At 38.2% G+C, this 24,850-nt stretch overlaps 1 protein-coding gene across 2 annotated transcripts in view; it reads right to left on the bottom strand.

The window, feature by feature from the left end:
- TAF1B (TATA-box binding protein associated factor, RNA polymerase I subunit B) overlaps nucleotides 1-24,850 on the bottom strand; it is a 59,010-nt gene that overhangs the window by 5,737 nt on the left and 28,423 nt on the right. Inside the window, exons 9-13 of one of the 2 annotated variants that reach the window (XM_032652967.1) lie at nucleotides 12,577-12,724; nucleotides 7,777-7,954; nucleotides 7,162-7,208; nucleotides 4,544-4,634; nucleotides 490-560 (exon numbers count right to left, since the gene is read on the bottom strand). In XM_032652967.1, coding sequence (XP_032508858.1) covers nucleotides 490-560; nucleotides 4,544-4,634; nucleotides 7,162-7,208; nucleotides 7,777-7,954; nucleotides 12,577-12,724 — 535 coding nt within the window. The remainder of the gene's footprint in view (nucleotides 1-489; nucleotides 561-4,543; nucleotides 4,635-7,161; nucleotides 7,209-7,776; nucleotides 7,955-12,576; nucleotides 12,725-24,850) is intronic. The other variant, XM_032652969.1, reaches the window with a different exon arrangement.

The following is a 24,850-nucleotide window of genomic DNA, read 5'->3' as shown; positions in this document are numbered from 1 at the left end:
TAGTTTACTTGATAGTAAGGTACCAATGTTAGTTTCTTAGTTTTGACAAATGCACCACGGCGATATAAGAGCATAACACTAGGGGAAACTGACAGTGGATGAGGATGTCAAGGAATTACTTAAAAAGGCTTTAAAAAGGTGAATTTTACGTTACGAACATTTTATCACAATTAAAAAAAAAAAAAAAGAATGAACAAAACAACCTAAAGGCAGTTCTCCAGATAAAGAGTTCTGAAAGTCATAGATATATGGCATTTTAGATTTTGGTGGAAACTTAAGTTCTGTTTTGAATAATGCAATGTTCCTGAAATAAATAGATAAGATTCCTATGGACATTTCTTGCAGAGGATGATGTCTCTTTGGATGTGCGTTGGAACACTTCCTAAAGAAGTGAAGAAAGTACATATGCATTTACTTTTCAAGTTAAGATACTTAGCTTTTCTACAACTGTATTGTTACTTGGCATTAATAAGAGGAAATGCAGCTCACCCCTTCTTTTATATACCACTGATCTGTCAATCGCTGAGTGGTAGAGTGGCTTTTCACTTTTCCATAGATACCTGTACAAGGTAGAAAAACATTTGGAGCAGAATGGAGAATAAATGGACTTCAACACATTTCAGAGAAGTTTCTCTAAAGCAGTGTCTGAAATTCGTGATACCCCGTGTAATAGCTCTGACTTAGAATGACCTACTGACACATGTCTGTATAGAGCTTATGACCTAGGAGTAGGCAAGTAGCACTGAAGGAGGCAGCAAGGTCACAGAAAGATATGCTCCTCCCCAAAGTCTCCCAGATGCCATAAGATCCCAAAGAAATGATTAATTACATCAAAATGCAGAAACAGGGGCTTCCCTGGTGGCGCAGTGGTTGAGAGTCCGCCTGCCGATGCAGGGGACACGGGTTCGTGTCCCAGTCCAGAAAGATCCCACATGCCGTGGAGCGGCTGGGCCCGTGAGCCATGGCCGCTGAGCCTGCACGTCCGGAGACTGTGCTCCGCAACGGGAGAGGCCACAACAGTGAGAGGCCCGCGTACCGCAAAAATAAATAAATAAATAAATAAATAAATAAAATGCAGAAACAGCTTCCTTTTCCATAAAATTCCCTTGCTATCTGTTCTCATAAAGTGGAGCCACCTAAGAAATAACTGTTCCTTCCTGTCTTTGGCCAAATGCCCTTCTGCTGGGGATGAAGGTAGTGGTACTTCTGATTCTGATAACCTGTACAAAGTTAACTGTAAGTGCCCACCTTCTGATGTAGAGGTGTAATCATGGTTAATAGGTGATGGTCTTCCTGAAAATTATGGGTGAACTAAATTTTAATGAACCATACCACATTTAAAATATTCAGAGAGCTTCTCATTTGTGATTCTTTCAAATATCTTTTTGTTATTTATTTTATCAAATAATAAGTGACAACATACTCAAGGTAAAAAAATCTCTTAATAATAAAGAAGTTCCCTAAACAGTCTAATCCCACTCCCTAGATAAACCCACTGTTAAAAATTCCTTGTGAATACCTAATCTAGATAGATTTTCTTATGTATTTATAACAAACGCCCATACAGGTGGCAATTATGCTATAGTCAAGGAGGCACTCTTACTTCCTTGGGGTCATATGCCCAGAAGATGGGATAAGTGGGCGATCTAAAATAATAATACTGTTTAGATAGTCCTTCTTTAAAAATTTACTTTACTTGTTTACCTCTTCCCAAAACTACAAAAGCTACAAAAAACAGAGGTCCACTACAAAGTCCTAACATTTTCTCCAGGATGCCACAAAGCCCTGTATGCTTTGTTCGTCCAGTCTCCCCACGTGACTTGTTTCCCCACTGTTAGAAATTAAGGTATAATTTACATGTAGTAAAAACTGACCCTGTTCAGTGCACAGTTCCACTAGTTTGGATAAACACATACAGTTGTGTAACCACCACAATTAATCTACAGAACAGTTGCACACTCCAAAAATCTCTCAGTCAACCCCTCTCCATACCCACAGCTGAACTTGATCTCAGACAACCACTGATCTGTTTTTCTATCCCTATAGTTTAGCCTTTTCCAGAATGTCATATAAGTGAAATTAGACCATATGTAACCTTTTGAGTCTTTCATTAGCATACTGTATTTATGATTCACTCGTGTTTCTGGATGTATCAGAAGTTTGTTCCTTTTTACTGCTGAATAGTATTCCATTTTACAGATATGCTACTGTTTATCTGTTTACCAGCTGAAGGGCATCTGGGTTGTTGCCAGTTTTTGGCCACTGTGAATGAAGTATATATATCTACATATATTCATATATAGATTTTTGTGTGAACTTAATCTTTTGCCCATTTAAAAACCTGAAATGTTTGTTTTCTTACTGTATGATAATTCTTCATATATTCTAGATGCAAATCTTTTATCAGATATGTGATTCACACATATTTTCTCCCAACCTGTAGCTTCTCTTAACAGGGTCTTTTGAAGAACAGAAATTCTTTCTTCTGATGAAGTCTAATTTATCTTTTTTTTCTTTTATGAATCATGCTTTTGGTATCATATCTAAGAAAATTTTTGCCTAACCTAAAAGGCTGCAAAGATTTTCGGCAAGTGCTTTGAAATTTTCCTCCATGTTCTTCTCAACATCTCCATGGAAACTGGAAGTCATCAAAGCAGTCTCTAAAGGGGTTTTTAGGCTTTCAACTACTGTTTATTAGTGTTTTTCATAATCCCATGCATAGGGACCCATGCTTAGTAACTTCTATCTGACAATACGGAAGATGATGTCCAGAAGAACAGAGAGAAAAATTAGAAATTTACGTCAACAATGGAGGTGGGGTAGGGTAAGCCAGGTAATCAGCACGCATTGGGGCTCTGTGCCCACACATCAGTCAGTAGTGACTTACATAAGTTACCTCACTCAGCCCAAAGCACATACTCTATGAAGGATCTTGGTAATGGATCCCCTGGACAAGCTCCTCCCTGGGGCCTGGTGTCTGTCTGGAAAATGCCATTTTGATACTAGACGTACTTTCTTTGGTCACTAAATTCTCCCATAAAGTAGCTAAAAGTCAGGAAGTCTTAGATGTGCAACTGATTGTAGCACTGCAACATGAGTTTGGGCTCTAATAGCTATGTCTGAAGTGTAAGCTGTTGCCCAGTTTGAGTTCATGAATGCCTATTCACTACTGAGACGCCCAAGTGGCATGGCCCCTGAATACCTAGCCTCGCAGTATCGGTCAAGACAACCCCAGCTGGCCCCCAAAATGAAGGTCCAATGGCTGATTCTCCAGGACAACCTAAAAACACAGGATAACCTTCTGTTCTTGCTGCTACTCTTTTACCTGCTGAGATCCAATGACTTCTCCAACAGGAAGAGGAAGGGCCCACCCAGTTCCCCGGGGGCCCGCGGCTTTCAGAAGTTCACCTCCCACCTCTTCTCCCTCATCATTTTCCAACCTGAACAGGAAGAAACTGCTCATCTTCTCCCCTTTTCGGCAAGGATCCTCTCTCCCACAGCACTTTATTCATCCCTGTAAGTCTGTTTCTCTGTTTAAATGCTCTCTTAAATTTAGAGGAAAAATAATCTAATTCTGCCTGCAAAAACTGAAATTTAGTTGTTAGTTAGAGTATAAAGCAGGCATTACTAGCCTTATTTTATTGATGAGGAAACTGGAGCTGAATGAATTATCATTTTAACTAATTTGAGGAACACTGACTTTTCTCAAGGGATATAAAATTACTTGATCAAGTGAGTACTACTGTAAATTTACATAAACTAGAGAGATGCTAACTTTTTCTTCAAAGTCTCACAGAGACTCCAAGTTCTAAGAATAGATATAAAACCGTTCAAATCAGAGATCTATAGCAATGTACCCTATATTACATAAGATAGTGTCTCTGAAAATTTATGAGCTAACTATGTTTTAGTGCACTGAGGCTAAGAACTTAAGTCCTTTGCCCACAGTCAAACAGCTGGCTGTAATACAATCAGGATTCAAGCCCTGCACTGTCTCTAACGCTATGCTCTTTCCACTCTAGCACAATGGACCTACGTCAGAACGAGAGCTCAAAGTCAAACAGTGAGACTGACTGAATTAAGTATACTACTTTCTTTCTGCTTTCCTTTGTTTTGATTTTTATAGGGAACTTTATTTGGGGGGAACATTCCAATTACATATGTCGCAGGCTGACATTTGTAATCTTTGTAATACTGGGAAGCATAGATGGGAGATGATCCACTTTGAGAAAGGAAAGAGGGAGGAGTATCAGAAATGCAGAAGAGAGTCATGCGAATCATAAACAGTTGAAGACTAAGGACAATATGGTACCCTGGATTGGATCCCGGATCAGAAGAAGGACATTAATAAAAAAGGACATTATTAGTTTAGTTAATAGTAATAGAAAGAAGAAAAAAGTTAATTTGGATAGATGGGTCAATAGTTCTAGAAAAAATGTCACAATGCTGGTGAGTCTAAACTGATGAAACTTCAGCTTTCAAATGTAAAGTAACAGACTTGAAAATAAAGTAGGTAAATCTAAAACTAGAAGAGATAACATACTTTGCCCTGGCTTCCTCCCATTTTTGTTTTTTTTCATCAACAGCTGTCTTCATAACTTGGTACCATTTTCTGAAATCAAACCATGGCTTATCTGAAAGAAATGAAATCCATGATTATTAACCAAATATGTCACATTATTATAACACACACTGTTCCTCTGAGTCTTCACTCACTGATGTGACTCAGCATTTATATACCAGCCCTTGGAGACTACGGAGGGAGGTGCTGCTGTATCCATGCTAACACCACAGCTGAGCAACCTGCCGTCACTCCCTTCTCTGAGTTCCTACCTGTACTGTGGCCCTAACTAAATTATACCAAAACCAAAAATGTCTGTTTCTCCTAGATTTGACTATCACCCCCCTGAGAACAGAGGACATATTTTGTTTATGTAGAAGACTACACAATCAGGCCTCTTCCTCCTGACCCAAATCCCAGCACAGTGCCTGGCACAGGGTGGTGCTCCAATACGTCTAGGAATACATGAATTAAGGGACAAACGATGGCTATATGTGTGCAGTGGCACCAGACTTCTAGTTTCATCAGCTCCTATTTCTGTTCTTCCTAATCCTAATCCAAATCCAAAGACTCTAGAGATAAGTAAGAAAGTGGATTGCATTGGACAGGTGGAGTGAGTGTGTGTTCAAGATGTCAGGGTGAGATAGACAACAGAATTGAATATATAGTCAAGCATAGAACTACACTCCTCACTCTTTTACTCAATCCATGTGGGGAGATGGGAAGAGTAGGGAGGAAAAAAATGAAATTCAAGGAAAAGCAGGAAAGCGGCTTAGAGAGCGAGGAAGTCTGAAGGAAGGAAGGCTGGCAGGAGGAGGATGGCTGAGTGAGAGGCTGAATTTCTTATATATTCTCTAATGAAGACAGTCTACCTTCAATGTCTAGTTAAAAATCTTTCAACTGGCCAATATATAATCATTACTTATGGCCTTGTAGGCCACAGAGCAACAGAGCCACAGAGGACAGGCAACTACCAGAAAAGCTATAAGGAAGGAGGAAAACTATAACAATTAATAGAACACAAGGTTCTTTGACCTTAAGTGAGTCATAACTTCTTAAACTCCTCATCAGTAATGTGGGAAGGCAGGGGGACAGTGGACAGCTAGGGAGCAGAGAGAATGGGGACCACAATCCCTGCCCTGCTGACACTGTAGGTTTATTTTGAGGGTCACGGGAAGACAATACGTCAAAGAACCCTTTACTCTAAATGTCTACACAGTCTATGAAGGCCCTTTACCGTCAGAAAACATTTTGTCCAACCTTTTACTCTATGTAGGAGCCAACATGAAGCAATGTGCAGAAAGAAGCATGCTGCACATGTTCTGGAAAGAACACACAAACTAATTGCCACCATTAAATCTAAGCTCCTAAAACCAATGAACATATGTGTGGAATCTTAAAAAAAAGTCAAACTCATAGAAATAGAGTAAAAAAGTGGCTGCCAGGGGCTGAGGGGTGCGGGAAAGAGGGCGAGATTGGTACAAGGAGACAAACTTTCAGCTGTAAGATGAATAAGCTCTAATGTAAAACACGGTGACTATAGTAGGTAATACCATATTGTACACCTGAAATGCACTAAGAGAGAACGTAAGTATTCTCACACATACAAAAAGGTAAATATTAGAGGTGATGGATGTGTTAATTGACTTCATGGGAATCCTTTCACAATGCAAACACATCAAATTGCTACAATGTACACTTTAAATATCTTACAATTTTATATGAAAATTTTATACCTCAAAAAAGCTGAAATTAAAAATAAAACAATGAACATAAATCCTAGTGAGAACATTAAGAAACTGGAATTGAATGTAAGAATTCATGCATTTACCACACTTTATTAAGTGGATATTAGGCCAGTCACTCTGCTAGATATTAAAGATACATTACAAAAAAGAAAGTAAAAAAGATATGGCCCCTCCCTCTAGAAGCCTGCAATCTACCTACTTGTCTGCCTGTCTGTCACTTACACAGCAGTCACTGTGGCAGATACTCCAGGCACTGTACAAATACTGGCAGCCTAACAGGGATAGAAATGCTTAGTCCGCTAGTTCCAATTCAGTGTTTTAAACAACTAAGAGAAGTCTGGACAGGAGTGGCTGTGGCAGGGTCATCGGTTCTGGTTTGGGAAGAGGTGAGCTGGGGAGTAGGTGTGAAGAGAGGCTGAAGCGGGCATTTACGTTGCGTCTTGAAGCATGAAGATGGACTTGCCAGGGATAGAAGGAGTTGGGGGGAAGAAGGAAGGAACACTTCAGGTAGAAGGACCAATGTGAGCAAAGGTTGAAGGCACTGGAATAGATGGTACACTCACAAAGCTGCCAGTAGGTTCATGGTCTAGTATGGCTAGTGAGTAGGAGCTGGGAACTAAAAAGCAGGCTGGCCTTTACACACAGTAGGAAGTCAGTGAGGTTTTTTAGTAGCCTTGAGATATAATTAAATAATTATACATATAAAACATTCTGGTACAAGGTACAATTTGTATATATGTGTACGTATATGTGTATGTGTATATTTCTCAAAGTTTCTTCCCTCTGTTTATTGTATCTTTTAATCCACCATTTACAATCATTTTGAGTTTGATTCATAAAAAAAGTAAGTACCTTCTTCATTCTTTTCATTGTATTTCTCAGCAATATTAGACAAAGACCTGGAGATACAAATAAACAAATCAATTTATTTAGAAATCATTTATTGGAAGACAGTTAAATTTTGAATTCTTCTGAAGGAAATGTATAGAACAGTACTTGAAACTGATGCCAACTTTTAATGGAGAAGCTATCACTGAAACAGGGAAGGAGACACTATAAATACTGCCACTCTGTTGGCATTTTAAGATTCTTTTACTTTCCAAAATAATCTTTGAAGACACATAGTGCCAGAAGCCTAAAGGTATACAGATGAAGTGCTAAATGACTCTTTAGGATTTTGTATGATGATTTAAAACTCAGGAATCAGTAGAGCAATGAGAAACACGTGTATCTACCTAAAAATAGGAAGAAAACATGATCCAAACAACCTACTAAGGGAAAATGAAATCTCTCACAACTAGCTGAGTCAAAATATTATGTACGAAGTAACTGTTGCTACTAGTCAATGTTCTATTAACACCTGAGAGTCTCTATTTTCTACTGAGATATAGCATATGGATTCCTTTACTCTGAATAATTAGGTAAAAGCAATACAATTTTCTCCTCATAAAATTGACATACACTTACCATTCTAAATTGTCATCCAATAAAAAGAGCAGTTTCAATACCACTACAATGACAGCTACAGCTTGTACATCATATTTAACAGTTTTTCCCTTTTTAGCTATAGGATCAAATGTTAGAAAATCCACTTCTCCCATTCCAGTCACTTTTACCACGTGGCAGGTTAAATCATGCATTTCATCTGTTGAAGAATAAAAGAGTAAAATGTGAATTAAATTCTTTGGCTAACTAGACTATACTAATGTGTATATCTATGAGATAAGTTTATCTTAAAATATGATACTATGCTAGAACTCTGAGACATACATTTTGTAACTAAAATCAACCAAGAAATGATATTTGTATAGAAAAATTAATGGTTGAACGCTAGCAAGGAGTATCTTCTCCTATTTTGACTTCCCCAAACATCTGCTATTTATAGGACACATCTTGCCACCTAATGCACAGCCCCACACATCGTTTTTCTATTGTTTCATCCATGTTTCTTGTCTGTGTTTCTACAGCAATTTGCATTTACCTGAAACTAACTCTCCTGTAAGACCAAGAGCTTCTCTAAAAACGTACTCACTCACCAGCAGGAAGCCTGGCTAGCACACTGGAAGCCTGATGTGCATCTCACCAGCTGCACTGCTTTCCCAAAGAAACTATATGCTCAGCACAGACCGCATCTATTATTCAAGGCTGAATAATGTAGGACTCGGAGTCAGAAAATCTACGGCCTATGTATTTAGGCTTTCTAATCATTAGCTTTGTAACTCCAAATTAGAGTCACCTAACCTCAGTTTCTTAATTTGTAAAATGGGTTATGGTGAGGATAAACATTAAATAAGATAGCACAAGTGAATATACTTTGAAAACTCTAAATTACTAAGCAAATTTCTTTACTCACTAATTTAAGTACCTAGGATGTACCATATTCTATTTTAATTAAATTCAAGTAGAATGGCTATTATTTATAAGAGCATAATAGATTGTATTGTATTGAATCTCCTACATGCATTCAGTCATTATATCCTATTGATTCTATTCTCTTAATGTAGTATACAATACTTTAATTTTATAGTAGTATATACAATATTACACACAGCATATATATTACTATATATAGTATATAGTATTATATATAGTATATATTATTATATATAGAATTATTACTATAAAGAATGGCATTTCTTGAAAACTGTCTCCCCTATTTATTTAAAATTAATTATCTTGAAACTTTCTCTTATGCCAAAAGTACAGAGTAATAAAAAAGCAAGTGGAAGAAATTATGAGGAAGGAAGCCAGGACAGCAGAGAAAAACTAAGCAGTACAGGATTCTGAACTGGAGCATTATGTGGAAAGAACACTAGCTTTGGAATGGGACGGCTGCATTTAAGTATGTACTCAGCCATCTACCAGCCAGGTGTCACTCAGTTTGCCTATGTTTCATCTGTAAATGAGAATACCCACCTGCCCACCCTTCCCACCTTCACAAATGAGGTAATATAGATGGAGGCACTTTGGGAACTCTGTAATAAAGTTCCCCACAAATTATATACTGATTGTGAAAACTGCCAGAAATTCTCTCTGGCAGGCTCCTCAGTCCCAGTATGAGGGACAATACTAAGAAATGTGTTTGGAGTTCACTCAAAGCCATCAAAGAGGCAGTGCTTACTCAGTAAGGGTGTGTGTGTGACATGCTTGCCAAACCTTTCTACCGAGTTCCAGAGACGACACTGTCATACATAAGGGCACTGAGGAGGGGCATTTGTTGCCCCAGTATGCTTAAAACCACTTTTAGCTTTCTGGGAAAGGGCCAAATACATGGGTTTCTTCTTTTTGATCAACAGCACCATAGAACTGATAGTACTGTAGAGAGCAAACTTTAAATTTTGAAAATGGCAATATTCTAGAGGTCTTCTTATAATCTTATGGGTGCTTTGTCAATCAATGACACATTTTACAATATAAATCTTAAGGTGCAGGGACTTCCCTGGTGGTGCAGTGGTTAAGAATCCGCCTGCCAATGCAGGGGATACGGGTTCGAGCCCTGGTCTGGGAAGATCCCACATGCCATGGAGCAACTAAGCCCGTACGCCACAACTACTGAGCCTGCACTCTAGAGTCCGTGAGCCACAAGTACTGAGCCTGAGAGCCACAAATACTGAAGCCCGTGTGCCTAGAGCCCGTGCTCCACAACAAGAGAAGCCACTGCAATGAGAAGCCCACGCACAGCAATGAAGAATAGTCCCTACTTGCCGCAACTAGAGAAAGTCCGCGAGCAGCAACAAAGACCCAACGCAGCCAAAATAAATAAATTAATGAAAAAAACAAAATCCTAAGGTGCAGGGACTATTACATGTTAGTCTGTCGATCTATTTTGTGTGTTGTTTCCCCCCCACAATTAAGTAATACAAACTCAGTACAGGACATTTACAAGATACATAAAGGTAGAAGAAAGGAAAAAAGGCATTGCCATAGCTTAGAAATAGCACTTCAATATTTTGGTATATTTATTTCTAATATTTTAATGAATATTTTAATTTTATGTAGCTATGCTTATATATAATTTTATAATTTGGCCCATTTCATTTTTATTATAACATAAACATTTGCCATGTTTTAACTCTTCACAAACATGATGTTAAAAGCTGCATAATGTTCCACAATGTAAAACAACATTGTTTACTTAAACATTACCTTTCTGTTGGATATTTATTTCTAATTTTTCAGTATAAATAAAGAGGTCAATAACATTTGTGTATACTTTTTTTTCTATATTTCAAATTATTTCTATTGAACAATTTGTGAGAAGTAAAATTTCTCTATCCTGGTTCTTTTTAATACAGTCTCCAAAAAGGCACTTAAACATATCAGATGCTAGTAGTGTCTCTCTGCCTATTATAATGGTTTTAATTCTACTTGTTACTCTCAGGAAGAGTTAGGTAAGAAACAGTATTAAATCACACACACTGGTCAGAAAATACTGCCACCCTCATCTCTGTCCAACAGCAACTACGTGAGCTAGACACTTTCCATAACCCAGCCCGTGTCAGTTACGTGTTGGTAATTCCTTGTATTCCTTCCATATCTTAGCATTCCCATTATAAGCTCAGGATTTTGGAGTATATGAGAGAACACAGGAGCCTTCCATATTTTGAAAGAACCATCAAAAAAGTAAATGAAAAAAACCAAAATCCAAAACAATAATCTGATCTATGTAACACGCCAAAGCGCAGAAATCAGACTTTACAAATTCTGGAGTCTTTTTAAAAAAAATTGATTTATTTTTGGCTGCTGCATTGGGTCTCCGTTGCTGCGCACGGCACTTCTCTAGCTGCAGTGAGCAGGGGCTACTTTTGGTTGCAATGTGCAGGCTCCTCATTGCGGTGGCTTCTCTGTTGTGGAGCACGGGCTCTATAGGCACACGGGCTCAGTAGTTGTGGCTCTCAGGCTCAGTAGTTGTGGTGCACGGGCTCTAGAGCACAGGCTCAGTAGTTGTGGAGCAAGGGCCCAGCTGCTCCGTGGCACGTGGGATCTTCCCGGACCAGGGCTCGAACCCGTGTCCCCTGCATTGGTAGGGGGATTCTTAACCACTGCGCCACCAGGGAAGCCCCCAAATTCTGGAATCTTAATCAAATAGCTAGTGACTTCTGAAATCTTAACCAGAGACGTACATTCCTTAGCTTAATAAATGATGTATTTGGGGCTTCCCTGGTGGTGCAGTGGTTGAGAGTCCGCCTACCGATGCAGGGGACACGGGTTCGTGCCCCAGCCCGGGAAGATCCCACGTGCTGTGGAACGGCTAGGCCCGTGAACCATGGCCGCTGAGCCTGCGCGTCCGGAGCCTGTGCTCCGCAACGGGAGAGGCCACAGCAGTGAGAGGCCCGTGTACCGCTAAATAAATAAATAAATAAATAAATAAATAAATAAATAAATAAATAAATGTTGTATTTGAAAAGTTAAAATTTTTTTTCCTTTTTAAAAAAATATTTTAGAAGTATAGACTTAATATTTACATTTGCGTATATATGTTACTCCAATTTATGTTTATAGTTAAAATTATACCATACATACAGTTTTACATATTGCTCTTTTCATATAACATATGTATTTTCCTCCCCTATTAAGAATACATTCAATCACATTTTTTAAGCAATAATATAGTCACACCATGTTTGTATTTTCTGTTAAGAATAGAAATCCTGCATTTCTCACATTTCTAGTTTAGCAAGAAATTCAAGAATGGATTCCATCGGCAGATTCCATTCGGGTTACCTGTGTCTTGGTATATTGTGAACAACAGCTAGTAAGGCTGTCTTCACATTCTGTGTTTCATACCAGACTTGGAACTCCATTTCTTTTAGGGACTGGAAATAGCAATATATTAGCGAACAACAAAAATGTTACCATAGATTAACTTCTGGGATTTTTAAAATTAGAGTTCTTTATGTAATAATCATGCTTCATGCAAATGAAGAAGTGCTGCTTTTCTGGGGGGAGTGGGTGCCTAGGTAATTAATAACACATACTGAAACACGTGTTACTTTACTTGTACTCAGCAAACTTACTGTAAAAACCGAACATATTCTCTCAAACTTATCCCTCTCACCAAAATAGAACTCATTATTTCTGAACAGTGTCCTTTTACCCATTTTAAATGGTCCAAAATATTTTAAGAAAGGATTTTAAAATTAAGCTTCGTGTTACTATGGACCCTGTCAGGTGACTCTAATAGTTTCTGATTTGAGAAGAGGCAATATATTGTTCATGACAATTCAGTAAGTCAAAGCTTGCTCATTATCTACACCACACACTTACCAGGGAGATTGACTTCCATCAAGTATTTCATACACAAGATGTTTGGATGAAGATAGCAGTCTTCAGTTATGTCTGGAAAACGTGGCAAATCTAAAAATGTGGCAACTTCAATTATTTTTTTATAGATATCTTCATAGTTAGGCCAAGACTGGAATGAAAGAGACAGTCAAGGTAGCAATTTTTACAACACAAATTATTTTAAAAACTACTTTCTGATTTTAAAAGTAATACGGGGACTTCCCTGGTGGCGCAGTAGTTAAGAATCTGCCTGCCAATGAAGGGGACATGGGTTCGAGCCCTGGTCTGGGAAGATCCCACATGCCGCGGAGCAACTAAGCCCGTGTGCCACAACAACTGAGCCTGCGAGCCACAACGACTGAGCCTGAGCTCTAGAACCCGTGAGCCACAACTACTGAGCCCGAGTGCCACAGCTACTGAGCCCGTGTGCCCAGAGCTCACGCTCTGCAACAAGAGAAGCCACCGCAATACGAAGCCCATGCACCGCAACGAAGAGTAGCCCCCGCTCACCGCAACTAGAGAAAGCCCAGGCGCAGCAACAACGACCCAACGCAGCCAAAAAAAAAAATTAATTAAAAAAAATGTTTTTAAAATAAAAAACAAAAAAATAAAAGTAATATGTATTCATTGAATAAAATTTGGAATGTAGAGAAAAGCATTAAGGGGAAACGCCCATAAATCCCAAATACCCTCACTAAGCAGTTTTCAACAGTAATAGTGGTCAATTAAAATTCTATCTGGCTCATAAAACTCTCACTGGCCTTACCCATGGTATAGTGAAATCATTCCTTCTTGCCAATCATGGAAGAATCTGGTATACAGCTGCAACCCAACTGGACTTACAATGTCGTCATAATCACTCCAAAGCACGACTTCCCTCTCACCCTCCTTCACCAGCACCCTCTCGCCAATCTTCAAATTCACAGCTAACAGATTTAGCTCAGTGTTACATAATATTCACATGCTTCTATGTGAGAGATGACACCAGGGTTTAAGTCTAACAGATAAAAATGTGCAATTCAAACTTCTATTTTCCCACATTAACAGCCTATAAGAGTGTCTTATAGAATTCAGGAAAATCTATGAGCTAATATTAATAAATTAATTCTGTTCACTTTAAGATCACCCTTGTAGTTTATTGGGTATGCTACTTATATTTCTGCAATTTCCAAACATTCTTCTATTAATACTACATATAATTTTCCCTCATTTACTCATCTACTCACATAAAAATATTAAATTTAGAGTCTATTCTATGCAAGATACTTTGGGAAATATAAAGATGAATAAAGCGATCTCTTCAAGGAGTTTATACTCTAGAAAAGAGATCAGTGCACAAAAATAACTATAGGATAAGATAGAAAGTTATCGAGTACTACATGCAAGATTTTTTTTTTAAGGCTTATGGGATTTCAGAAAAACTAACATTTCCGATACGGCAGGACCCCATTAAAACTAGGCCTGAATACAAACATTCTGGAAACGTGTTTGGCAGTATCTGTTAAAGTTGAGTGTGGACATATTCTACAGCAAAGCAGCTCTAGCTACATATACCCAACAGAAATGTGCATGCACGTCCATGAAAAGACATGCACTAGAATGTTCGTAACACTATTTGTGAAAGTCCCAAGCTAGAAACTACCCAAATGCCATCACCAATAGAGTAAGTACAAGAATTAACTATCTAGTAAATTTTGATACAGTCTCACAGTGGAACATTATACAGCAAAGAAATGAATGCTCTACATGCAACAGTATGAATGAATCTTCAAAACATAATGTTAAAAGAAGCCAGATGCAAAAGAGAATGACTCCATGTATGTAAAGTACAAAACTCAGCACCGAGCTTCTAGTCTACATGGTTAGAAGTCAGGAGAGTGACTGATTACTCTTGGAGTCGTGGAGGTAATGACTGCAAGTGAGCATAAGGGTGGACCTCCTAGAGTGCTAAGGTTGTTTCCTGATCTCGGGGCTGGTTCAGGTTATGAAAATTCATCAGGTTGGGTACATCTGTGATATGTTCACTTTTCTGTATGCATGCCTATTTAAAAAAAAGTGGTAAGAGAGAAAGATAATATCAGCTCAATAAACTATTTTGTGTAACAGAATCACTTCATACATCACCTTGTAGGAGAAATAATCTAGTTGGCAAATTCAGAGTTGGAAAGACCTTTAAAAGTATATGGTCTAACTTTACAAAATCCCCAGCAGGTATATGTCTAGCGCTTCTTGTAAATCTCCAGTGATGGGAACTCAATACTTTCCCTGAAGGTAGTCTATTCCATTTTTAATGGGTTTAATCATTAAAAAGTTCTTCCTTATTCTAAGGAAAAATCTGTTTCCCAACAATTTGTGCCAATAATACCATTATGTCATGTCTTGCCCATTTTCTAAATGTGTGAAGGTGTTTGGAAGCCAACTGAAGGAATGAATATTTCTCTGTTAAATGTTTCTTTGGTACATTCAGCTCATATGCAATTATAAAGCACAAGGAAATGCTTTATAATGGTACAAGACTATGCTTATAGGGACTTCCCTGGTGGTTCAGTGGTTAAGAATCCGTCTTGCAATGCAGGGGAAGCTGGTTCGATCCCTAGTCTGGGGACTAAGATCCAGCACGCCGCGGGGCAACTAAGTCCACGTGCCACAAATAGAGAGCCCGCACACCGCAACTAATGAGCCTGTGCACTGCAACAAAAGATCCTGCGGGCCGCAACTAAGACCCGATGCAGCCAATAAATAAATAAACAAATATTTTTTAAAAAGAGTATGCTTATAGAAAACAATCAAAGTGTTAACTATGCCCGATTTTACTTTGCCTGAGGTTACAACCTTCTTTGTATTGTATTTATTTTGATACCACTATTTCAATGTCTAAACGCGAGTTTTATCAGGAAAAAAAAGGCTTTCAATTAGCTATATTATTAACATGATTAATCTGTAGCTGAAGAATACAAAGTAAATTTCTGTCAATCCAAAACAGCAATGTGGCCTTTCAAGTCTTTTTTTAAATGTTGAGATACAGTAATTCTACTTGTATGCTAAAATACTATTAATTGTATTCTAATCTGTGAATTTAAAAGAGAAAAAAGGAAAACATATATTCTCAGTGACTTTTGGCAAAAGCTCTTTTTTCTTTATAAAATTAACTTATTTAGACATCTGCTGCATTTCGCACAAAATCTGAAGCATCTTTTCAAGTTAAAACAATTAACATTACTGACGATTTATGACAACCCTAAGCCTTTCAAATAATGAAGGCAGGAGATGAAATTAAGTACTTTTATCTGCAAACAAAACAAACACTAGAGCAGTGCATGTTCCCCTCTGAAAAATAACCATCTCAAAAAATCAATTTAATGGATGATAAATTCATGACAAGTAATTGCAAGGTCATTAATGAAAAGGAATCTGGTAAGCTAAAACACCCACAATAACATCCGCTCCCTTCCGCCTCCGACATCACTTGAAGTGGTGGCCCAGTTGTCCCTACAGGGCTGGCTATGGACTAATCTCCCTAGACATCTGCTCCTATTCCAACCAAGGCAGGCCACTCTCGAACCACTAGCTCAGCAAAGTATCCAACCTTGGGCAGAAGGCTGGGAGTACTGTTACACAGCATTGTTTTAGAGAATATGATCACAGTGTCACATTTTTCTTTCTGTCCCATTGTCCTTAGCCTGGAGAGGTGAATCAGGCTCTAATTTTGACAAGATTGCAAAACATGGATATTAATACCATTACAGTGAACATTTAATGACTGCATTAGAATAGTCTTACTTTGACTTTTAGAAAATGCATGCATGTACAGAACACACCCAAGGAAAGGGTCTCATAGAAGCTGCTGGGTCTTTGTATTTTCATTTGGCGTGGGGAATCTCTGATGTATTAAGTAGAATAAGAGGACTACCAGAATCCTGTTTAAAACTTTGCATATTTAGTTAAGGTATAATAGCACTTTGTTTTATACTGGTTTTTGGTTATCTGCTAATTAGTCTACTTTTTTTTTTCTGGTATGTGGGCCTCTCACTGTTGTGGCCTCTCCCGTTGCGGAGCACAGGCTCTGGACGCGCAGGCTCAGCGGCCATGGCTCTCGGGCCCAGCCGCTCTGCGGCACGTGGGATCTTCCCGGACCGGGGCACGAACCCGTGTCCCCTGCATCGGCAGGCGGACTCTCAACCACTGCGCCACCAGGGAAGCCCTAATTAGTCTACTTTTTACCTCAAATTTTTTGTGGAATAAGATGTAATAACAAAAGAATGACAGAGGCAGAGATAAGAAAACTAATCTGTACTGCTCAAAGCACCATTTTCTATCAGTACCACTTGCAAGGTGCTTGCATAAAATATTCCTAGATCCCACACCAGACTTAATAAATCCATCCCTAACACTAGGACTAAGAGTCTATAGTTTAAACAAGCTCTCCACAATATTCTTGTGCAAAAAAAAAAATAATAAAATAAAATGAAGTGGCTCTCAACCTCATTTTTCTTGTAGCCTGGAAGAGACCCTCAGATGGTTTTACTTCACAAGCTTGACAAGAGAAGCACACCCACAAATTCCAGGGATGGTTAAGACGCTGTGGGAAGCCAGGAACAAAAGAACACATCAGCTGGTTTCTATTCATGCTGTCTGGCAGTAGTAATTCTGGAAGGGAGTGGGAGTGAGGGAAACTGAGAACACCTGTTATCATTACACTCGCCTTAATTTCCCTCAGGTAGATTTCAAACCTGTTAGATTATTACTCTAACAAAGATTGCACAAACAATCTCAAGAGCTACACACGGCCTACAGAGTAAGATGGTGAAAAAATCTAGAGTTTGAAGACTCAGAGTGTTATCAAACCTTGATCCAACAAGACACTCATTTGGAGAGGCTGAAAGAGGGACTGACAGCTCTGGAGGAGTCTTTTTCTTCCTTCAACCGATGGGACCTAGTTTCACAAAGGGTGTAAGATTGCTCCAAGGCAAAGTGAATCATCATGGCAAAGTGCCACTCAGTGGGTCTGGCTGAACCAGCATTACATCTTTTCTTTTTACTCATTCAGAGAGGATGCTGTTGATCAACATTCAAAATACTGGAGATGGACTTTGGAATGAATTTCCAGTTTCCTCTTTATTACTTCTTGCTGAGTCTAGTGAGGGATGATGAAATGACTAATTCTTGAGAGGATTTAGAATTACTGTCAAGGACCATGGCAGAGTAACATGTATGTTACATATTAACTGTTAAGAAATTGGTCTGTGGGTTTTAAAATACATAAAAATAAAGAAAATCAAGGCTGAAAAGATAGAAGTATCCCTACTGTGTGTTAAGTCATTGGCAGAATAAATTCTATCTGTAATAGAGATAAGTGTGTTTAGGCCCAACCTTGGTTCAAGCAGCAATTTGACTATTTGGTACTCTATATGGAGATGGTATCCCTGAAAAAGAATAGATTTTTAGTTTATTCTACCAGATGAACTGAAAGATTTTTGCTAGAAGTAACTGATGCTTCAAATCAGTACCACACTTCAGAAACTTGACTCAAAAATAAAGCAGCAGAAGAGGCAGAGGCAGAAAAAGGAGGAGGAGGTTATCTTTAAATTAAAACACGGACCTCCCTCGTGGTGCAGTGGTTAAGAATCCTCCTGCCAGTGCAGGGGACATGGGTTCGAGCCCTGGTCCAGGAAGGTCCCACATGCCACGGAGCAACTAAACCCATGTGCCACAACTACTGAGCCTGTGCTCTAGAGCCCAGGAGCCACAACTACTGAGCCCGCGCACTGCAACGAAGAGCAGCCCCCGCTCTCCGCAACCAGAGAAAGCCCGCGTGCAGCAACCAAGACCCAACGCAGCCAAATAAATGAATTAAATAAATAAATAAATTTATTTTTAAAAATAAAAAATAAATTAAATAAATACGGAAAATGAAACGGCTACCTACCGGGAGTTGGGAATCACAACTCAGAAAAAGGAGATGGTTGGAAATACTAAAACTTAATTTGCACACCTGTCTCCTCTCCTGAACTTTGCTCTTAAGTCAGGGTAATGGCAGGAAGACTCAAACTCTTATGGCCCGCTTGTTAGAAGAAACAAACCACATCAATACTCCGTACTCTGTATTCCATTACCCTATGTTTTAAGGTGAGTTTTGTCAGATTTGTTGTTAGTGGGACAGAGGGGCCCACTTAAATATTAACAGAACAATTTAATGGAAAGAAACAGTTCACACAGGATAATGGTTTAAGGGTCTTTAAAGCTTTTTTCCCCCTTCCCTTTGATTTGTTTTTAAGGTGTGCTCAACTTTCTGGAATAACAAAAACAAAAACAAACCAAACACAGAAGAAAAACAGTCCCGAGCAGCCCACACACACAAAACCTCACTGGCATTATCTTCACCACCATCTCCTAGAACAATTGCACCTTTTTTCATTTCTGGTGGAGGTACAGCTGCTGAAGAAGCCAAGGCTTAGTAGAGAAAGCTAAGACATGGAAGGAGGAAAGAAAATGCTTCCTTTGTTAATGAAAAGCTGTTTCCACTTAAAAGTTTCAACATACTATGGAATAGTGAATGCACTTTTGTAAGCAAAGGCAAAGCATACAATGAAGAAAAGCTGCCTGTCAATTAAGTAAACAGTCATTTGAAGACATCCCAAACCGCCTCCATTTTTCTTGAAAAAGTGGGGGAGGGGAGGAAGGGAATATGGACATGGGAATACTAGACATGGCTGAGGATGTGTCTAAAAGGTATAGTAAATATGACACATAGGGCTTCTAGAGTGATACAGATTCATTTAATTATAATACTAAGAAATCACAAGGCTAATATGTTTTTTAGAAGACCACAAGCCTATAATAAATTGTTCTAGCATGCATTAAAAACGGAGTGCTTGGGAAAGCATTTTATTGAATTTCACAAATATTCCAGTGAGTTTATTTTCCTTCATGAAGCAATGCCTTAAGACAGGTAAGGACAAGCTGGAGTTTCTGTTACACAACAGCAGGCTCTTGTGATAAACCTGATTACAATACCCTGTCAGAGGTGAACTTCCTGCTTTGCTATTAAAAAAAGGACAGTGCCTCACCCTTACTTATTCCTAGTGTTGTTTTGAAGCAAAGATTCAGCTGAGAAGAAGCTAATGCTACATGCACCTGTTAACCCAAACTTAAAATAAGACTTCCTATTGCAAAGGAAAATTAACAAGGAATAAAAATGTCAGAAGAAATGACAAAGCACTTTAATATATTATTCACGGAGGAAGGGTAAAATGAACTCCACATGCATTATGATTCACAAAACAGTTCAATTCGCATTTTTAGTCTGCTGGAATTATCTTAATGGTTGTAAATCAGCAGTAGCAAAAAATACTCTTTTATGTTCAAAGTCTAATCTTCTGGAAGTTTGTGGTGAATACATTATTTTATGTGAAATACAGTCTTGGTCCTGGGGATGAGGTCATTTCAGAAACATGCTGTCGACTTGCACAGACCAAGGTAAACCTTATGAATAAATACGAATTTATGAACTGATGACCAGCTGAACAGGAGGCACTTATTCGTTTTGGCCCCAGGATCAGAGCTGGGAAAAACCTATCTGAGCCCTCCTTCTTAAGATGTGCCTGTCCTCCAAATACTCTGCTGACTGTGGAATACCTATGTTCAAATTTCACATATCTGTACTAAAGGAGGTTAAAAGCTGGTATCCAAAGAGTAGACAATCCCCAAACAATTCTGATTTGATTTTGGCAGGGTTACGTGATTATTTTTGTAGCAGGCTAACCTTTGTCATTATTTAGTTTTCCTTAGATGAGTATAAACCTTGGTTCTCATTCCTTCTCTTGGGAAGCAGAGGTAGGGGGAGAACTGGACTGAGCATGCTGGGTACTAGGGGTGGGCACTGGCAAGGGATCAAACTAAATCACAGATAATTCACATGAAATCACTGGTTTCACTCAGCAAACATGAGGTATGATTCTCCTAAAACAAATATCATCAATGTAGCCTCAAACATACATTTTCTGACTAGAGTAATTTACTATTGGTTTCAGTATATTGGTGAACAGTACAAATAACTGATAAGATTATTTATCTCACACACTGGTTTTCATGAGTGATACTGACACACCCATAACTCAGTTTTTTAAATGTCCTTGCTTATAAGCAGAAGTTATATCCCTTACACATTTACCACTAAAATATCAGTGGAATGCTTTTTAATTTTCTCAGTCAAATGCCACTACTGAATAGCCTCTGGGTATATTATGTAATAAATACAAAAGAAGCAGTCTGGATGTTTACTACTTAGGTGGAAAAAAATCCCCAACAAATCTATTTGAAATCTTCTCTAAACAAAGCATTTAAACTAATTCTGTTTTTCAGCTAGTTCAAATCATTTAACCAATAAACACAGAGTTCTTACCATGTATACATAATGATTATATATTAGGTCTTATGTATGATAAAACAGAAGCATTACACATGATTCCTACTCTCAAAGAGTAGTTAGGGATGCAAGAAATATACAAACAAACCCGACTGTTACATCTACTAGTGTACTCCTTCTCTAGTCCCCCCTCTGTGCCTCCCCCTCCAGAGGTAACTAGTATCCTGAATTATGCTTACCATAAACTTATTTTTTTAAAAATAGTTTTATCACGCACATAAATATATTTATATAAATATATTTAGCTTAACTTCTTTTGTGAGCTTAACAAAAGTGATTTCATATGTATGTAGCATCCTAAGTCTTGCCTTTTACACCAAACAGAATATTTCTTAGAGTCATTCCTGTTGCTTGTGGCTGTAGTTGATTCATTTTCATAGTTGTTTAATATACCATGTCTGATTATGTCACATTTTATCCATTTTCCTTGATAGACATTCAGATTGTTTTCAGTTTTGTTTGTTTTGTTTTTTCATTACCTAGCTGCCTTCTTTAGCTTTTAATCCCCAAACACAAAACTCCATCAATAGAAAACTAGTCAGGTAAATTGTGGCATATCTATACTGTGCAGCTCCTAGAAAAATAAAAAGTTAATAAGTAAATTGCAGTTATATTAGAGAATATCCCTACTCTTAGAAAATATACACTAAAATATTTAGGGATGATGGGCCATGATAAATGTAACTTACCCTCAATGATTCAGAAATAGAATTACATAGATAGATACATAGATAGGGAAGAACAGCACAGAGGATAAAATAAAATATTAACAATAGTTGAATCTGGGTAAAGGATATATTTTTATTTTTGCAGCTTTTCTATAAATCTAAAATTATTCCAAAATAAAAAGTTTATTTAAAAAAAAGCTAAGATACAAGTGAAAAAGGTAAAGTACAATAGTTACTGTTACCAAGACATAACCTCATATATTTTTATGCTTATACTTTCTATCAAAATCTCTACAAGAAATCACTCCCCTATTTTACATAGCCCTGTCCCCTCAACTCAAGATTAATTTAAAAATAGTCAACAAAAGAGATTATTACTAGGCAGGTATTTCATAACACTCAGCTAAAAAGCATCTGAATATTGACTCTATTTCTAAATGTCTAAAAATGAGTATTTAGAACAATTCTGTTTCTGCCCTTAAAGGATTAACTACAATGGGAAACTACTATGGGAATTTACTTCCTATGATAAACAGAGAACTGGAAAAAATATATGAAACAACAGTTTTAGGCATCGGGTAACAGGAAGCACAGGACTATATAATCGCTGAGAGAAGAGAAACAAATGGCCCCAGATTACTGCCTGGAGGCAGTCTCCAAGCTGTAGTGCAGGGAGCAGGGAGTGAAACAGGGCCCAGTGGTCTTGCTGAGTTAAGCAGAGAGAGATTAGAGTTCCTGTTAGCTGAGGTGGCTATAATTTGCAGGCAGAGTACCAATGAGGATAAAACTGCAGAGAGAGAACTCTGGAGGTCTGCAAAGGGGTCCTCTCAAGTCTTTGGCTGAGTACCAATCTGTGCATGTGTGAGAAAAAACCTGAGGCCAGGGGAGAAAAAAAAAATCACTGGATTTTTCCAATGAATGCAAACAATTCTCAGAGTTTGCATAAGGCCCCAGCTGGAGTGGAGAGACTTCACAATACTGGGGGCTCTGGGTAGAGTCTTCCAAAGGGACATGCCTTAGTAGTGGGGCTTCCTCAGTCTCACAATATAGGCTCTGGAACAGCCATTAAAAAAACAAGCTTCTAAATGATCAAACTGATATCTAAGTTACCTAATCATACACCAGAACAAAAATCCAGTATCCAGCAACACAAAATTCACACTGTCTGCATCCAATCAAAATTACCAGGAATGCAAAGCAGGAAAATATGGCACATAATCAGGAGACAAATCAATCAATAGAAACAGACCCAGAAATAACCAGGATAACAGAATTAGTAGACGATGGCCTTAGAGTAACTACTGTAAATATTGTCAATAAACTGGAGGATGTAAAAGAAAACATAAACATAATGAAGGAAACGAAAAAGGTAAGACTAACATGGAATTTCTAGAAATGAAAAATACAGAATCTGAAATGAAAAAATTACTAGATGGGTTTAACTGCAAATTAGACATTCAAGAAGTAAAGATCAGTGAATCTGAAGATATCATCGTAGAAACTATCCAAAACAAAACACACTGAGGAAAAGAAAAAGAACAGAAGCCTTAGTGAGCTGTGGTCTAACATGTAGTTGGAAGGAAGGAAGGGGAGAAGGAAGGAAGAGAAGGGAACAGAAAGGAAGGGAAGGGAAGGGAAGGGAAGGGAAGGGAAGGGAAGAGAAAGGAAGGGAAGGGAAGCGAAGGGAAGGGAAGGGAAGAGAAAAGAAGAGAAGAGAAATCAGACAGTCCTGTAGAAAGAAACATTTTTAAAGTGCTGAAGGAAAAGTACAAACCCAGAATTCAATACTAGTCAAAAATGAAGGCAAAACAAAGACATTTTTAGACCAAAAAGTGCCAAAAGAATTCACTGCCAACAGATCTGTACTATAAGAAATGTTACAGGACATTTTCAGACAGGAAGAGTGCCAGAAATGGCAAAAGGTGGGTAAATATGAAGTAGTTCTTCTCATTTTAATTTCTTAAAAAGATAACCAACTTTTTAAAGCAAAAATAATTCCAACACATTGTGGAATATCTAACAGGTAAAGATAAAATGTTTAACACTAAGGGATGGGAGGAGGGAAGTGGAAGTATATACATTCTTGTAAGGGTCTTACACTATACATGTACTGGTATATTATTGAGGCAGACTGTGGTAAGTTAAAGATGAATTTTATAAACTCTAGAACAACCTCTTAAAAAAATAGAGGTATGGTTAATAAATCAATAGTAGAGATAAAATGGAATCATAAAAAAAATCTTAATTCAAAAAAGGCAGAAAAAGAAGAAACAAGAAATTAAGACTAGATGGGACAAATAATAGTAAGATGGTACAAAAACAGAACAAAAGACCATACAATGAGTAAAAGGCCTAAAGCACTGTAGTTCCAAGTCTGAGACTACCATCTGCATGACCTTGGCAAATCATTCTACCTGTCTGAGGTGTTTACTCACACGTAAAATTGGGAAGATGGTGAACCATACTCATGCAGGGGTTTAGTAAGGATCATAAATGTCTCTTGAATTAAACTGAAAACAATGTGAAGGTTGTGAAGGTTAGGAAAGCCTATGAAAATAATTCCTTAAGTGGGTAAATGGAGGATAATATTTAATATTTAGTACACTGAAAACCTTCTGATGAAGAGCACAGGGAAAATAACCTTTGAGTACTATAAATAGTGATAAAGACTCATAATTAAAAGGACAGAAGCGCTGCCATTGGAGACAGCTGAAAAGAGATCTAGAAGAAGACTAACACAAGCAAAGGACTTAAAATAGTGCCTCTTGAGGGACTTCCCTGGTGGACCAGTGGTAAAGAATCCACCTTCCAATGCAGGGGATACGGGTCTGATCCCTGTTCAGTGAACTAAGATCCCACATGCTGCGGGGCAACTAAGCCCATGCGCTGCAACTACTGAGCTCATGCGCCTCAACTAGAGAGCCCACATGCCACAACTACAGAGCCCACGCACCCTGGAGCCTGCGCCACAACTAGAGAGAGAAAACCCACACGCCACAATTAGAGAGAAGCCTGCGCGCCCCAACAAAAGATCCCACATGCCTCAATGAAGATCCTACGTGCCACAACTAAGACCTGACACAGCCAAAAATTTAAAAATAAATATATTTTAAAAATATATGCCCCTTGAAACAACATAATAACTTTCATCTCTTCTCTCCAA

This window comes from Phocoena sinus, chromosome 13 (assembly GCF_008692025.1).
Source record: "Phocoena sinus isolate mPhoSin1 chromosome 13, mPhoSin1.pri, whole genome shotgun sequence".
Classification (NCBI taxonomy): Eukaryota; Metazoa; Chordata; class Mammalia; order Artiodactyla; family Phocoenidae; genus Phocoena; species Phocoena sinus.
The sequence above is the reverse complement of the archived record's forward strand: the minus strand, read 5'-3'. Positions and strand labels throughout refer to the sequence as shown.